This window comes from Peromyscus eremicus, chromosome 4 (genome assembly GCF_949786415.1).
Source record: "Peromyscus eremicus chromosome 4, PerEre_H2_v1, whole genome shotgun sequence".
Taxonomy (NCBI): domain Eukaryota; kingdom Metazoa; phylum Chordata; class Mammalia; order Rodentia; family Cricetidae; genus Peromyscus; species Peromyscus eremicus.
In genome coordinates, this window is record NC_081419.1 from 114,356,374 (window position 1) to 114,373,919 (window position 17,546).

At 39.1% G+C, this 17,546-nt stretch overlaps 1 protein-coding gene across 2 annotated transcripts in view; it reads left to right on the forward strand.

Annotated features, from left to right (window-relative positions):
* The window catches only part of Macrod2 (mono-ADP ribosylhydrolase 2), a 271,595-nt gene that overhangs the window by 46,027 nt on the left and 208,022 nt on the right, over positions 1-17,546 (forward strand). For both annotated transcript variants that reach the window (XM_059261532.1, XM_059261533.1), the window contains exon 3: positions 8,035-8,142. In XM_059261532.1, the coding sequence (XP_059117515.1) occupies positions 8,035-8,142 (108 nt within the window). The remainder of the gene's footprint in view (positions 1-8,034; positions 8,143-17,546) is intronic.

A 17,546-nucleotide genomic window follows, 5' to 3' on the forward strand; every position in this document is an offset into this window, starting at 1 on the left:
CCACAGAAAACTCAAATTGGTCAAAGAGCAGAAAACAACTGATCATAGGGTGCCCATCCCCATTGGATACATCTACACCATGACCCCCCCCCCCCATCACAGGCCAAAGGAACATCCTGGAAGAGGGGCCAGAAAGACTGTAAGAGTGAGAGGACCAGGATGTGTTCTGTGAGATTGGGTCTCCTAAAAATGACAGAAGCTTCACCTATGATACCACAACAACATGACTGCCTAAACAAGTACAATACCAACAGACATGCTAACATAGAGGGGAAAATCTCATGGGGTCCTACCCCTAAATCCAGAACTATAGACTGTTGTGTGATATTTTGATTGCATTCTGACAGTGGAGCTTGCCGTAGCTGAGCTAGGCAGTAGCTGACCAAAATTAACCATGGATGTTTTGGAGGACTGAGGACAGAAAGGAGACAGGAAGTAGTAAGGTAGGACTTAGAGAGCATCTCAGTCCTTTTGGATGGAGAAACTGAAGAAATTGAAGGTAATTGGTTGCTTCTCTGCTGCTTCTTACCCTGATATTGGCTCCCAATTTTTTATTGATAAAGAATAATTAGATAAACGCATCAACAGACAGCTAAGGACTGCTGAGAGTTGGAAAAATAATCTTTCTCAGCGTTGAGTCCCCTAATTGGTTATCCAGTACCACGTGGTCAGCCCTGATATCATATAAATACACAGAAGTGAATTGCGGAATCCCTAAGAGAAGAACAGGACTGGTGAAAATAAACTCAGACTAGAAATTGGAGCAAGTCTAGGAAGACAATTCAGAAGATCTCTGGTTGTAGTGCAGTAAACAATACACTGGCCATTGATTTCATCATCATTTAGCTCCAGTTTCCTCTTGTTACCCTTACATCTATTCTTATTTATATAATACTCATAGTCAATGTATCAGGCTAGCACTATTACCTACTGTTTACATGTTTTAGTGTTTCTCTGTCTCACTGTCTTCTTTCATTTTCTTTTCTTTACATGTACTTTCCCTTCTTACTGTTACTTTTTGCCTAAAGCCCAGAAGCTGGTATGGATTGTGATACCTGAGTGCATATCTTCACTCCTCTCTTTTTAGTCTACTGTCTCTTATATCCCCCATACCCCATTTAGTATCTCCTGTGTCTTCCTCCTCTATTTCCTGTCTAGCAATCTAACACTAATCACTAATCTCACCATGATTGCTTCCTTCTTTTTTCTTTTCCTTTCTACTCATACCCAATAATGAACAGATTAGTGTATATTATACTATTGAGGTCTCCTTTTTCTGTAAAATAATTGGTACTTAAAAAGTGTTTGTTTTGTATCAGCTACTGCCCTGTTATCAGAGTGAGTTAACCATTTTATAGTGGCTTTTCCTGCAGACAGTATTCAGTCCATGGCGTGGACTAGGAAAATAGTTTGATGCTTGGAACACCAATCAGTTGGATAAAAGCATTACCACTGGTGTACTATAACCTAATCTCTTCTGAACACTGCAAATACCTCTACAGAAATAAGAGGGGCAACCCTAAGTAAAGCAAGAACAACAAAATGCTTAACCAACAATATAACCCCAGATGGCAGAAAAAGACAAGCAACAAGAAAAATCAAGACAACTCATTTCCTCCGGAAATGATCAATCTTATAATAATAGTCCCTGATGAAAATGACTTAGGTGAAATTCCTGATGCAGGATTAAAAAGAATGATTATAAATATGTTCCAACAACCCAAAGGAAGCACATATGAATTCTAAGAGAACACAAACAGCTGAATGAAATGAGAAAGTCAATTGAAGATATGAAAATAAGATTGTGTAAAAAGAAGTTACTGAAGAAAAACTGACAACTGACGTGGTTATAGAAATGTGATAGAAATGAGAAGAAAACATTGTAGGTCAAATAAAAAATTCAGCAGAAAGCTTTATCAATAGAAGGATCATATGGAGAATTTCAGAGCTTGAAGACAAAGTAAAAGAACTGGATCATTCAGTCAAGATCAATGATAAATTAAAAAAAATGAATGGAACATTAAAGAACTTGGAGACATCATAAAAAAGCAAAATTTATGAATTATGGGCATATAGAATAAGAATTTCATACCAAAGACACATAAAATCTTTTTAATAAATCATAGAAAATGAGTCCAAAATTTAAGTAAAGAGAACTCCATCCAAATATTAAGGCATACAAATAGATGGGATCAGAAAAGAAAGAAAGTCCCTATATCATATCATAGTTAAGATATTGAATATACAGATTAGTGTGAACTGAAAGCTGCAAGAGAGAAGGACTGGGCACATAATAAGGCAGGAATAAGAATCACTTCTGATTTTTCAGTCAAAACTTTGAAACTAAGAAGGACTTGGAAAGACTTCTGAAAGGTGATAACTGCCAACCCAGCTTAATATGCCCAGCACACTGATCTGTCTTGATTGAAGGAGAAAGAAAAACTTTCCATGATAAGATCAGGCCAAAGGAATTTATGATCACCAAGGAAGTCCTACAAAATATGTTGGAGTAAATACTTTAGATTGAGGAGAAAAATAAATATATCCAGGAGGCTACTGAGGGGAAAATAAATGAGGCTAACACATTTGCTAACTAAAAGACGACTATGAAAACATCAAACACAACAAAATGACAAGAATTAATACCATTCCATAGTAACTCTGAATATTAATGATTGCAGTTTGTAGCTAGAGTTTTTCTGGTCCTGCCTGGTCCATGGTCAGGGCAAATATCTCTCATCCGCCAGTCCCGAAGCGGCTCAGACCCAACCAAGTAAACACACAGAGACTTATATTTCTTATAAACTGTATGGCCATGGCAGGCTTCTTGTTATCTAGTTCTTCTATCTTAAATCAACCCATTTCTATTCATCTATATGTTGCCACGTGGCTCGTGGCTTACCGGTATCTTAACATCTTGCTTGTCATGGCGGCAGCTGGCAGCGTCTCTCTGCCTTAGCCTTCCACTTCCCAGAATTCTCCTCTCTCCTTGTCCCGCCTATACTTCCTGCCTGGCTACTGGCCAATCAGTATTTTATTTATTAACCAATCAGAGCAACATATTTAACATACAGAACATCCCACAGCAGCAGTTCACTTATCAAAGGACATAAACTAGAAGATTGTATTAGAAAGCAGAGGCTTTCTTTTTACTGTCTCCAAGATATACACTTCTTTCCATCAAAACAGCATCTTAGGGTAAAAGGATGGGATAAAAACAAGTCTTTCAAGGAAATGAGACCAAAATGAACAGTGCTATCCTGATATCTCTTAAAACTGAATTCAACCCAGATTTTATCAACATAGATAAAGAAGATCACTTCATACTGATAAAGGAATGGTCTGCCAAGTGGATATAATTCTAAACATAAACACACTGAGCACAGGTTCATCCAGTTTCATAAAACATGTTCTACTAGATAACAAGACATGAATTCATTCATATATAGTAATAGTGACTTAATACTCTACTGTCACCAATTAGATCAACCAGACCCCTCCCCCCAAACAACCAACAAACCCAAACAAACAAACAAACAAGCATTAAATGACATCAAGGATCAAATGACATCAGGCATCTACAGAATAGTCTACCCAAACTCTAAAGAATACACATTCTTCTCAGAAATCCATAGAACTTTCTCTAGAGTATATCACATATTAGGACAAAATCAAATATCAACAAATATAGAAAAATTGGAATAATGTCTATTATTTTTTATCAGACCACAGTGGAGTAAGGCTAGAAATCAACTGTAAGAGGAACTATAGAAATGTACAGACTCATGGGACTAAACGACACCTTGATAAATGATGGGTGAATCATTGAAGAAATAAGCAATTAAAAGATTCCAAGAATTAAATGAAAATGAAAATGCAGTATATAAATCTTGTAGGATACAATGAAGGCAGTCTAAGAGGGAAGTTTGTGGCTTTCAGTACAATCAAGTGCCTGGAGAGGTGGCTCTACAGTTACAAGTGCTTGCTGTTCCTGAAGGGGACCAGACTTTGGTTTCTAGCAGGTTACAACCACCGGCAACTCTAGTTCCAGGAGATCAGGTGCCCTCTTCTGACCTCTGTAGGTACCCCTTATACATACAAATAATAGAATTAGTAAAATGAATCTTAAAAAAAATAGGAGTTCTCAAATAATCTGATGATGTGCCTCAAGACATTGGAAAAACAAAAACTTAGTAAAATTAACGCAAAGACAAAAGAGAAGCTACAAATTAATGATATTAGAAACAGAACGTGTACTATCACAACAGATATCAAGAAATTCAGGCAGGAGTTCAAAATTTATACCATTAAATTGGAAAATCTAAAATGAATGTTTTTTTATAGATTCATATAACGTACTAAGAATAAATTAAGATACAGTAAACAAACACATCTATAACAAGCAATGAAATTGATGCAGCAATTAAAAATCTCCCAACTAAATACTGTTCCTGGCCAGATGTATTTTGCACAGAATTCTACCAGGCCTTTAAAGCAATACTTCACAAATTATTCCATAGAAATAGAAATTGAAGGAACATTTCCAACCTTTTAAGAAACTGTCATTATCCTTATGTTAAAACCAGGTAAAGACACAACAACAACAAAATTATAGGCTGGAACATATATGCAAAGTTTCTTAATATAATACTTGCAACTGAATGCAATAACACATCAAAACAGCATGATCAAATTGGCTTCATACTGGATGCAATCATTTACAACTTATGGAAGTCAATATATATGATTTTCATAGAAGTGAACTCAGGAAAGAAATCACATGATCATCTCTGTAGATGCAGAAAGACAGACTCCAACACCCCTTCGTAATGAAAGACCTGGAGAAACTAGAAATGGAGAGACTTTAACTTCACTTAGTAAATGACAAACTGATAGCAATCATGCAAAATGGAGAGAAACTCCAAACAGTCCCACTAACATCACTAACGAGATGCCCATTCCCCCCATCCCTATTCAATATAGTGCTTGCAGTCTTAGCTAGAACACTAAGAAGGAAGTAAAATAGACACAGATAGGAGAGGAAGAAGTCAAGGATCCAGATTGGCAGAAGCTATGATTCTATCCATGAGAGAATTGTGCCAGTTTTTTTTTTTTTTTTTTTTTTTGTTTTTCGAGACAGGGTTTCTCTGTGTAGCTTTGCGCCTTTCCTGGGACTCACTTGGTAGCCCAGGCTGGCCTCGAACTCACAGAGATCCGCCTGGCTCTGCCTCCCGAGTGCTGGGATTAAAGGCGTGCGCCACCACCGCCCGGCCAGTTTTTAATTTTAGACAGACTTTATACATTTTTTTTCAATATAGCTTTTAAAATCTCTAAAATTGACAACTTTTTCCTGGGTTGCATTTTCCTGTCCAGGTGATTGACAAGTCAGTTTGGATTGTCCCTTACAAGGGTGAGGGAAGGAATGGGCACAACATGATACAATATATATCCTTGTTTTTTTGTGGTTTTTGTTTGTTTTTCACAAAAACCTCTTGATATATAGTGATCTTGTAAAGTTTGGGGCTCTTTGAACCAAGTTTAAATGGCTATTAATGCCATTCTGTGCACCTCAAAATGTCACATTTCCTCCAACAGCCAGAGATAGGACTCAAGCCCCATTCCATTCCTCTGACCAGTCCTGCATTTTTCAGTCATTGGTTTGATACGCCATTGATTATGAAGGAGGTGCCCAACCTTAATGTCCTCAAATCCTGCCATTATTTAGCAACTTAGCAGCATCACTACAAATGTAGTGGTGCATACAAAATATTCCGTGAAGAAATAGGGGCTTAATTTTATAGACCCCGTTTCTTAAAAGTGGCAAATAGCTTATAAATCTATTTTGTCACCTCCCAAATACAAATAAATTTTGTTCTCTTTGTGAAATCCTTGCTAATTTAATACTCAATAGAGTTCTGTCATTTAGTTTCAGTGAAGAGTCTTATAATTTATAGATTTTCACTGATGCTGATACTTAGGATGGTCTGCAGAAACCATCACTTTTTTTTTTTTTTTTTTTTTTTTTTGTAGTCCAGAGAACTTTAACTGGAAAGCTGGGTTTTTAAATTTAAAAGTCCTAAGAGCAGTAACTGATGGGATGTGAAACTCAGGGTCTTGCTGTATTAGGAATCTCAATTGAATTGTCTGCATCAGATTAGCCTATGGGCATGTCTTTGGGGGTATTTTTTTTTTTTTTTTTTGATTGCTGATTGATGTGGGAGGGCCCAGCCCACTGTAAATAGTGTGACTCCTGGGCAGGGGTCCCAGGGTGTTTAATAAAAGCAGCTGAGCAATTCAGAGAAAGCAAGCCTTAATTAGTGTTCCTCCATAGTCTCTGCTTCAGTTCCTCCCCCCCCCCGCCCCCCCCCCCCCCCCCCCCCCCCCCAGTTTCTGCTTTGAGTTCCTGTCCTGACTTTTCCAGGTGGTGGCCTGTAAGTGTAAAAGAAAATAAAACCTTTCCTCTTCTAGTTTGGTTTTGGTCATGGTGTTTATCACAGCAAGAGAGAAACCAAACTAGGACAGCCCCAAAGACAATTTAGGTACTTCAAAACCTATCACTCCTTATCTCCCAAATACTTTAAAATTACATGCTCATCTGAGAGTGTTTTAGTGAGTGGATAGGATTGAGATCAATCCATGTGAGTCTATTAAATAGGTAACAGAATTTATTAAGATATAAATTGAGGAAATACACTCATGAATACAGAAGGGAGTAGACAGCTGAAGTTGTCCTCTGATCAGACCAGGAGTAAATCCACCTGGAAGGCAGGAGTAGGGAGAAGGGGCATGTGACCTTTCTCCAACTCTTTATAAGAGGTCACATACAATGGCAGGAAGCACTGCCCCCTTTGGGCTGTATAGCCCAAGGTCATGGGTGGAGCAAATACCTCTACAGGATAGCATTATAGTTCTTCATAAAGGGTGTACATATTTCATAAATACTTAAGATTAAATTTATAAATATTTTTCTTAAAATATGATAAGAGTATTTTTATGCATAATCTTTATGTATTTTAAGACATTTATTCATGTTAAGTGGGTTTACTTTGTCTTAAAATGGCAATTGAAATAAGTAGTATAAGTATGTAACAACGTGTCAGGTTTTAGAACAGCTTGCTGGCTCTGTCTGTTGGATGGAGCTATTCTCTTGCATAGTAACATTGTCTTGTAGGGCAAAAGGTTAAATACAATGTAGAAAGGAAAGAGCATTTTCACAAATTCAGATCTTCTCCTTGAGGTGCCCTATTGTGAGGGGCATCTTTTTAAATGTAGCAAAGAGTTAAACCTATATGGTTAAATAAATGTTTCGAAGGGTTCTTTTAAATAACTGGAAAAAGTGGAAATGATCTCCTTCATTGTGAAATGTGTTTTCTTTCTGTAGCTGCCTTATTAATATAATAGAACATAATTTCATCTTCAAATGATATCAAAATTGATAATAAATTTTTTTTAATGACCAAAGACATTGCCCATCATTGCTTAAAAATCCCAACTGACCACTGGTCTAGCCAGTGCACTTATATTGAAAATAGATTATAAATAGAGAACAAACTACACACTTGGTACTTAAACATATTTGAAATTTTTTGTTTGTAATTCTGTGATTCATATTGGCTCTTATAGTTGTCCTGATTAGAAAGCAGTTGGTTAGTGCTGGGAGAGATGGCTTAGTGAGTAAAAGCTCCTGTCATTCAAACATGAGGCCCTGAATTTGAATCCCCAGGACTCACATAAAATAGCCGGATGTGTTTGAGTTCCTGTGAGCCCAGTGCTCCCATGGGAAAATGGGAGCAGTGATAGGAGGATCTCCAGAAGCTGAAGTCCAGCCAGCTTGGCACATGAAGTGGTAGTAGGACCCTGTTTCAAAACAACGTGAAAGTGAGAACAGACACTTAAGGTGGTCCTGTGACCTCCACACTTGCACAATGGAATGGTAATGCACCCCCTTAGCATGAGCACACACATGCATATACACAAAAAGATGTTGATTAAATTGGGACTATTACTGATAATATGCATCTCTTTTTATTACAGAAGAAAATACTCAGGAAACACCACAAATGAAGAAAAGTTTGAGTGAAAAGGTTTCTCTCTACAGAGGTGACATCACATTGCTAGAGGTGGATGCAATAGTCAATGCGGGTGAGTGGTTCACTTTCCTGTATTTACTTGGCTATGCCTTTATGGTTTTAAAACATTGTCTATACTGTATGGGTATAGAAATGCCTTAAATCTTTTTCTTCGATTAAAAACATTGAGGATTTGTTTTATATATCCAATTAAGAGTCTTGGACTACTGGAGAAGTAACAAACTATTTTAAAGAGTTCTTCAGAAAGAATTTTAGTAGTTTCATGCTTGAGTTAATGAGAAGTAGTAATTCAGCTAGCTTTTTCTTTCTTTTGAATAAGTTCTAAAGATACAATTAGATTATATCAGCCAAAAGGGAAATGTGGAGAAATTCTCTGATTTCAAATCCTCACTTGTTTGTAAGTTTTCATTTTTATTATAAAATGCATTTTACTTGCATATTTTAGTGTATAATTTTCTTCTTTGAATGTTGAAGGAAATATGACAGCATGTTATTTACGTTGTTCTTGTCTCATATGTTTTCTTGTGTTATATATCAAAAGGATGTAACAATTGTGATTCTATAAGGATAAATATTAATAAGAGAGAATTATAATTTGTGCTTTAGAAAGTTAAACCTCCTTTGTAGGTTGAAAGTGTCAAATGAAAGTAGGTCTAGACTTAGGTAAAGGCAGTCTTTAATCTCGGGCTCTTTAATGGAAGAGGATGGTGGCCCTGGAGAACTGAAGAGAATTGAAGTAGGAAGAACTATTTGACCCAGAAGATCTTTAAGTGTCTAAAAAGGGCTGTCTTTTACAGGAAGATGTAAAAAAGAAAAAGTACAGAAAGATTTTGGGAATGGAATGATGGGATTAGACAGGTGGCTCCTTGAGGGAGCCATTAGAGAGTGGTGCTTTTTCAGTAATCACAGTGCCTCAAAATTCACCGGTTTAGAACAAGGAGAGATGATGGACTTAAGTTTGGTGAAGTCCATGAGCCAGACTTAACCTGGGTAAATGGAGACAGAAAGTTCTGGTATAAGACAACAGAATAGGAATTTGGACTGTCTCTGTCAGCCTTAACAGAGGCTACAAGATGTCACCTGTGAGTTTTCTGTAAGCCAAGAGGAAGAATGCTGATTTACAGTTAGCAGTCTCTCAGAACTCAAAAGAGTGGGTGGGACTTCTCGACTGCCATTGTTTTCCAGAAGTGCAGGGTTCAGGTAAGTTCCATGTTGTCTCAAGGCTTCCTCGGGTGATATAAATTCACACAGGGTGGTAGGAAAAAGCCTTGGAGGTGAACAGAGTAAGAACTGGAAGACCCTTACTCAGCACATGGCAGGGTTCTTGGGGTCTGGCATGAAGGCTGGAAGTCTTGTGAGCTTGCTCTTCCTTCAGAGTTGGGTGTCAGTTGCTTTGTAAAGCACAAGCTTCACCATAACCCGGCTCAGTTTTCTTTTTCTTCTAATGCCTCTTTGTTTCCTTTCTCCTCTGATGCTTCTCTTGCCTTTTTGAGATGTCATTTCCTGTTCCAAAAGGAGTGTGGATTGTTTAATCTCTACCCAATCTAGCTGCCTTTTTTTTTGGTTTGATTTTTATCTGTCACCTCACAGGCTCAGATCTTCCTTGTATGTAGACCTCATAGGTGGTTTTTTGTGGCTCTCAGTTTCAAGCAGTTTTCCTTTTGTTTATAGGGCCAGGGCTTGTGGAGCAATCGGGGTCTTGGAAAGTATCTCATGAACACTGGTACAGAATTTGGGTTAGATATCCCTGTGGTTAGTGAGTGAGTAATGATTTACTATGCCAGAATTTCTATAAATGTATGAACTTTAATTATAAAATATTTAAGATTTAAAAGTTTTTATAAATGTACCACCAACATTCCAGTTTGTTTTTGAAATTTTTAGCCAATAATTCTAGTTGCTTCTTTTTCTCCTTGTTAATATAACATTGAATTTACCTTGTTCACTTGACAGTAACAATAACTTTTCTTGGATTCTGTTAACTGTGTTTGTTCTTCTCCATGAAGCACATAATGGTACCCTTTTTATTTATTCTTTCACTACCCAAAGCAATATCTTGACCTTACGATTTTAAAAGATGTTTGGGACTGCCACCTGGGGCCATGTTGGTGTCCAAGGGCCACACTGCTGTGGGGCTGTGCAGATCTGGGGCCATGGAGACAACTGGGTCCAGGCTGCTGTCTAGGACCATGTCTGTGTCTGTGGTCCTGGCACAACCAGGGTCTGTGCTGACGTCCCTGGCCCATGTTGCCACTAAAGGCCATACGAATGCCCAGTGTCTAGGCCACAACCTGTTACAATGTTGGTGTGCATGTGCTGTGCTGCCACTAGGGTTTTGTCAATTTGAGTGGCCAGAACCATCACCTGGGGCCACGGTATCATCTGGGCCAGGGCTGCTGCCAAGGGCCATGTCTGGGTCCATAGCCCTACAGCAGCCAGGATCTCAGTTGATATCTGTGGCTCCTGTTACCACCGGGGGCTGTGTGGATGACTAGGGTCTGGTCAGCCACCTGAGACCATGTTGGTGTTTGAAGATCATGCTGCTGTTGAGGCCATACTAATCTGGGTGGCCTGTGCTGCCACTTGGGGCCATGGTGGCATCAGGGCCTGAGCTGCTGCCGAGGGCCATGTCTGGGTCCATGGTCCTGCTGCAGCTGGGGTCTGTGATGATACCCATGGCCTGTGTTATCACAGAGGGTCATTGGAAGCATTCTATGCTGAGGTAGCCCCACTCTTCACTGGCCCTGGGATTGCTGGCCCTGCCCCTTGCTGTATACTATAGCAGGAGAGCTGGCCCTTCAGACTCAGGACAGATGCTCCCACCCCTCACCATAGGCATGCACCTCATCTGGGTAGCACACTAGTGCTGACCCTGTGGTCAGGGACTTAGGTGAGCTTAACCTGAGGGTGTGAGAGAAAGAGAGCTGACCCTCCCTGCTTCTCTGTCATCTGCCATGTGGTGGCATAGGTGAGGGAAAGATGCCCTTTCTTCTCTGCCCCTTGATATATACAACAGGCAAGAGAGCTGGCCCTGGGGTCACGGGAGTGAGAGAACTAGCCCTGACCATTACCCACTGCAGCACACAGGAGAGTGTGCTTTGCACACACTAGAGCTGACCCTGTTGTCAGAAGTGCAGGTGAGCCAGCCCTAAGGGTGTGAGAGCAGGAAAGTTGACTCCGTCTCCCCACACCCCTCGTATACCCCCTACAGCAACTGGGAGTGAGGGTCCTGCACCTTGCCTGGGCAAAACAGTAGAGATGGCCCTGGTGGTGTTAAGTGTGGGTGAGCCACATCTGAGGATCTGAGAGCAGGAAAACTGGCCCTGCTCCTTGCTGCAGGCTGCATTGGGTGAGCTAGCCAAGGCAGGGCTGGAGAGCTCACCCTGGTAGTAAGGATGAGAGAGAGCTGGTGGGCTGTCCAACCCAGCTACCCCCCCACCCCCCGGCCCAGAACCAGGGCTATGAGTTAGCCTACCCCATCATCCACCTTATCTATGAACTGTTGGAACATGTGAAGGGGATGAACCTATAGATCCAAAACAGCAGGATCTCCATGACTCAGGACAATGACAGAGAGCCAGAGTAAGCCAGAGGCATTGAGCCAGACCAATGACTAATGCTAGCCAACACTTGCAAGTGACAATGAATGGACTAAAGGGTAAACTGTGTGACTCAATGGGCCACACTACAGCTTCCACAGTGAGATTCTTTTCCTCCTTTTTGTTTTTGTTTTGTTTTGTTTTTGTTTTTTCTTTTACATTTTGTTTTGTTTTGGGGGGAGGTTACAAGGCAGATGGCAGATTCGAGGGGATGGGAAGAAAAGTGGAGTCAGAATGCATGATGTGAAATCCATGAAGAAGTTAAAAGTTAAAAAAAATAAAATCATAAAATAGAGATATTCAAACTGTATGTGTGTTAAATTGAACTTTATATAATTGAATTTATTATGCCTATAATAACATGTTCTGCACTGGGAACTCATTACAGTGAAGCATTTTGGCTTTGGTTTTAAAAATCATTTATTTAATAAATCAATAAAATATTTATTGGGTAATTTTTATTGACATAAAATAAAGTATTGTTAGAAAAACCTCCTTAAGTCACTATTTTGCTTCTTCTTTGTTTTATTTTGCCTTTCCCTGTGTGTGCAGTTTTCTCATAGATGTTGCATAGTGTACATGAGTATGATGAGTTAATCTGAAGATAAGAATCAACTTTTATACCCTTCTACCTTGCTGGCTGTGATGATTGTAATTTGGCTGTGTTCACTGGGCTGGCTCCTCAGGTATTTCCTGGGTGGATGGGAAAGAAATACCAAATGTACAGGTAGCGGCTCTATTTACAGCTCTCTGCTGTGCCGTTTGTTGGCCTGGTATGAAAAGAGAGGCACAGCTGTTAGCTTTCAGGTATACAAGGAAACATGACAGGAAATTCCCGAGCCACCTCCAGCAAGAGACAGCACTTGTAGTCAAGATGGCAAAGCCGCCCTGCCGTCGCTTTCTGCCTGACTGCCAAAGTTCTTTCATGACCACCCTAGTATATTGAAACCAGTGATCTTTATAGTTCTGAATGGAAGGATTCAATATTTTAAAGTGCTTAATCAAGTATTTGTTGAAATTCCCTTACATGTTACCCGAGAGAAGCCTCTTTATTCTTCCTTCTAGGAAGTTGCACTTATGTGTGTGTTTTAACAAAAGAAGTTGTAATAGGTATAATGTTAGCTGGCAGGGAAATAGCACACATTAAGAATCAGGCAGATAGCGGGCGGTGGTGGTGCACACCTTTAATCCCAGCACTTGGGAGGCAGAGGCAGGCAGATCTCTGTGAGTTCGAGGCCAGCCTGGTCTACAGAGCGAGTTCCAGAAAAGGCGCAAAGCTACACAGAGAAACCCTGTCTTGAAAAACAAAACAAAACAAAACAACAACAACAAAAAAGAATCAGGCAGATATAGGTTCCATGTCAGGTTCTTATACTTAGACTGTTTTATTTTTAAATTTTATTTTAAGTAATTATAGTAAATTGTAGGAAAAGAAAGAAATCAGAGTTCTATGTAACCTTTTGCAAGCCTCCAGTAATGACAGTATCATGTAACCTGTAGTATAATATGAGACCTAGGAAATTTCTATTTATATATTCTTGGCAGTATTGATAGAAATAGTTCGTTGTTGCAAGGAAAGAGACTATCACTCAGTTGAAGTGTCTGGACAAGGCAAACTTTACTCTTGATCAAGGGGAAGAGCAAACACGTGGAGACAAGAAGTGCATTTTGTTTTTATTCTGAGGAAAGTGGTGACTGTATCATTCCCCTTTGGCTGGGGTCTGACCTCACAGTCTATTCAGTTGGCTAGTTGAAAAGAACTGGCAGACCAGAACTGGAGGAGGAAGGGGAAGGGTCCCTGCTCCAAGGAGAAAAGGATCACTATTCCAGGCCTTTAAATTCCCATGACAGAGCAGTGGGCCTTTGGGTAACCAAATTTTTACTAGGTAAGGAGGATTAAAACATTTGTATAAAAGTCTTATGAGATGGGGGAGGTAAGATTTTAATTCCTTGTCCTAAACACAAGTTTTATAGTATTTGATAAAAGAAACTCATAGTGCTATTCTTTACTGAGGATCACATTCAGCCCTTGAGCATTTAGTAAACACTTACACCATGGTCTAGGACATTGATACTTATATACTCCTATTATCTAGACTTTAGATTCCACCATTTTAACTTTCATTTGTAAGTGTATATGTATATGTAGTTTTATCCCATGTATGGAGTCGTGCAACTGTCACCACAATTCAGGTACAGAACTCTTTTATTAAGAAGGAACTCTTGGGGCTGGAGAGATGGCTCAGAGGTTAAAAGCACTGGCTGCTCTTCCAGAGGTCCTGAGTTCAATTCCCAGCAACCACATGGTGGCTCACAACCATCAAAAGTGAGATCTGGTGCCCTCTTCTGACACACAGGCATACTGTATACATAATAAATAAATAAATAGATAAATAAATAAATAAATAAATAAATAAATAAATAAATAAGAAAGAACTCTCTTCCATGTTATGGCTTGTCTCTGCACTTTGTTAATTGTTTCCTGAGTTTCCAGATTTTTATTTTGATGCCACCCTGTTGGTCTTTTGTCACATTTGTTGCCAAATTATAGAAGTAGAGAGTAGAGTGATATCCAGTAGAGATTAATGTTTGGTGATGAAGGGAATGGAGAATTGATCAAAGGGACAAAATTTTCAGATACACAGGAGAAATAGATTTTGAGGTTTATGACACAGATGCATGATTATAAGCAATAATAATGCATATTTTAAAAAAGAAGAGTGAATGCTGAATGTGTCACTGTAGAAGTGGTAAGCAATGTTTTGGAGATGTTAATTAGCTTGATCTGATAAATCTATATTTTAGACATATAAAATGTCATATAATTACTTATAAATGCATGCAATTATGATTTTGTAATAAAAACAATATAAATAATAAAATGTTATATAAGAGTAACAATCATATATTGTTGTAGTGGGTAGCTGTTCCAGCTTTGACCTGGAAGTACTACCCTTAGTGAGGCTTAATGGTAACTGTCATGCCTACCTATGACCTGCCCCTGAGGCAGAGTGGAGACTGGAGCTTTTAAGACTCAAGATGTGGATGTGCCGGCTCTCTTGGTTCCTGGTGATCCTGGATGCTGGATGGTAGACCAAGCGGAGTTCTCCAGAGAACCCAGCTGGACTGCACCTCACCTCTCCTGGATGCTGTAACCAACCCCTTTACAAGCTATAAGTTGCCCCATAAAATAAACCCCCTTGTTGCCTTAATAAATCCTCCAATATATTGCCTGTAATCTATTGAGATTGACTTTTCTCAATAAACAAAAGACCCTTAAATCTACCCATATTGTTGAATTTTTTCCATGTATCAATAGTAGTTCATTCTGTTTTTCTCATGTTGGTATACATAGATTTCTAAAAATTTTACCATTCATTTATTGATGGCCATTTGGGTTCTCTTTACTACTTTTCTATTGACAATAAAACTTCTATGAACTATGAATATACTCTATAAATATTCAAGTCTCTGTATGACTATAAGTTTCTGTCTGAGATAAACAACCACATGTATTATGTATATTTGAGGAATGCAGTTTGTATACATTTTTGCTAATATTTGGTGTTAGAATTATGACTTCACTAGGTATATAGTAGTATCTTATATTTTAATTACATTTTCCAAAGGATTAATGATGTTGAATACTTTTTCCTATGTACTTTCTGGCATACATATTCCCTACTTAGATGACATACTTGTTCATTTATAATGTTTCAGAACTATCTTAAGATCTTTATAAAATTTGGGCATTTTTTTGTTTTGTTTGTTTGTTTGTTTGTTTTGTTTTGTTTTGTTTTTGAGACAGGGTTTCTCTGTGTGGCTTTGGAGCCTGTCCTGGAATGCACTCTGTAGACCAGGCTGGCCTAGAAATCACAGAGATCCGCCTGCCTCTGCCTCCCAAGTGCTGGGATTAAAGGCATGTGCCACCACCCCCTGGCTGGGCATTCTTATTTTTAAAGTTCTGTCCTAAATCATATCTGATATGTATTAAAATATAATCCCCATGATGATTATTTAAGAGCTGGTGACAGTTGATCATTTGACATAGTCCTATGTTCTGTAGACAATTAGGAAAATGTTAATTCTGATTTTGTGGGTTTCATTGTTTGGATACCCATTTTTTTCTCTGGGTTCACACATTTATTTATGTTGTTGGCACTGTGCTTATAACACTTGCTATCAATTGCTAATATCAGAAAGATCAGGAAGATTATCCAGTCTTTTAATCCATAGTCTTTTCACATATAAAATTGGATAGTACTGGAGGCAAAGGTCAGAGGAAGATCATAACTTAATATGTGGAAAGTATGTAGTTCAGTGTGACACATAATCTGCACTTTGGTGTAATTTAGCTATCATAGGTATTAATGGCTGGCTGTGGAGTGGATTTCACTCCAGCTTTCTTCTCTGAGAAAGCTCAGCACAGGAGTGCCTTCAACAGTCAGCTGTGGAATTCCACATTCCTCTGATGTCCATTGTGTGCATCCGTTTCTAGTGGGCAGCAGATACTCTAGCTAGAGAAGCTGTTTTCTTCCTGAGTAGTTTTCCAAACATCACATATGCGTTAACATGAATTGTACAATTACTAATTGTGTCATTAAATTTGATTTCCTAAAGAAGCATTTTTCTAGTGAAAACATTCAGTATTTACCATGATTACCTCCTAAGAATGCTTGAAAACATTTGGGCACAAATTTTCATTTGACAAAAGAATCAGCAAAGATTTATCAAGTGCCTATTTTGTGAACCACAGACCGAGTTCTGTGGCAGAGGTAAATACATGCTGGTTGCTATCTAGCGTGATGCAGTTCTTTATTAGATTTTTATCTGAAGTATCTAGGACAAACAGAAAAGTGTGTAACCAGGGAAGCGGTGAGAGCATGGTATGCTACAGAGCCACAGGTGGCTGAGTGTGCATAGAGCAAGTGCAGATGGCTTCGGATTATGAAGTGCTTCAAGTTTCACCTTTAGGGGATGAGATTGTCTTTTTAACCAAAGGCAGTGGTGAGTCTGAAGAGTTTGTCAGAGGAAAAAGGCGCAGTAAATATGAACTACGCAGATTCCCCTGGGAGTGGTGTGAAGGACCCTTTAGGGAGTGAGTAATTTGAGGGGGAGACAGGAAGCAGAGGTGAAACAATTTCACTTTGTAGTGAGTACTTCAACTGAAGTAAATCCAGGGCTTTTCCTCCTAGTTCACAACTATTACTGCTGTTAGCTACATCTCTGCCCTCTTTACTTGCGGGTAACCCTGGTATGAGTCCATTTTAATTTGGAAGAATCTCAAGAACTCAAGTCTGACATGCCTGGGCTAGATCGGAAAAACTAGAGTCAAAGTGTATTTGCTTTTTCACCAGTATTCCTTGGATTCTTAGTCAATGTGTACTGCATTCTGGGATGCTGCCAACCTGTCTCCCACAAAACTGCTTCCATTAAAATCATCTCACCAATTGTTACCATAACCTCTTCCCTTTTTTCTTCTTGAATCTATGAACTCCTTTTGGTCCTTGTTTTCTTTCTTTTAATTTTGATGCAGTGTATGTATGAGTATGTGTGTGATCACACACATGTATATGTGTAGGTATGTGAATGCATGAGTGCATGTGAAGTCTAGAGGTCGATGCCAGGCATTGTCCTCTTTTGTTCTCCACCTTACTTTTTGTGACAGGGTTGTTCCCTGACCCTGGAGCTCACCAATTTGGCAATAGTAACTGGCCAGCAAGCCCAGGGACTCTCCTGTTCTACCTTCCCAGTGCTAGGATTGCAGTGCTTGCCTCCCCTCCCAGCTTTTGATGGAGATCTGAACTCAGGTTCTCCTGCTCACTCAGTGAACACTTTGGGAGCTGAGCCATCTTCC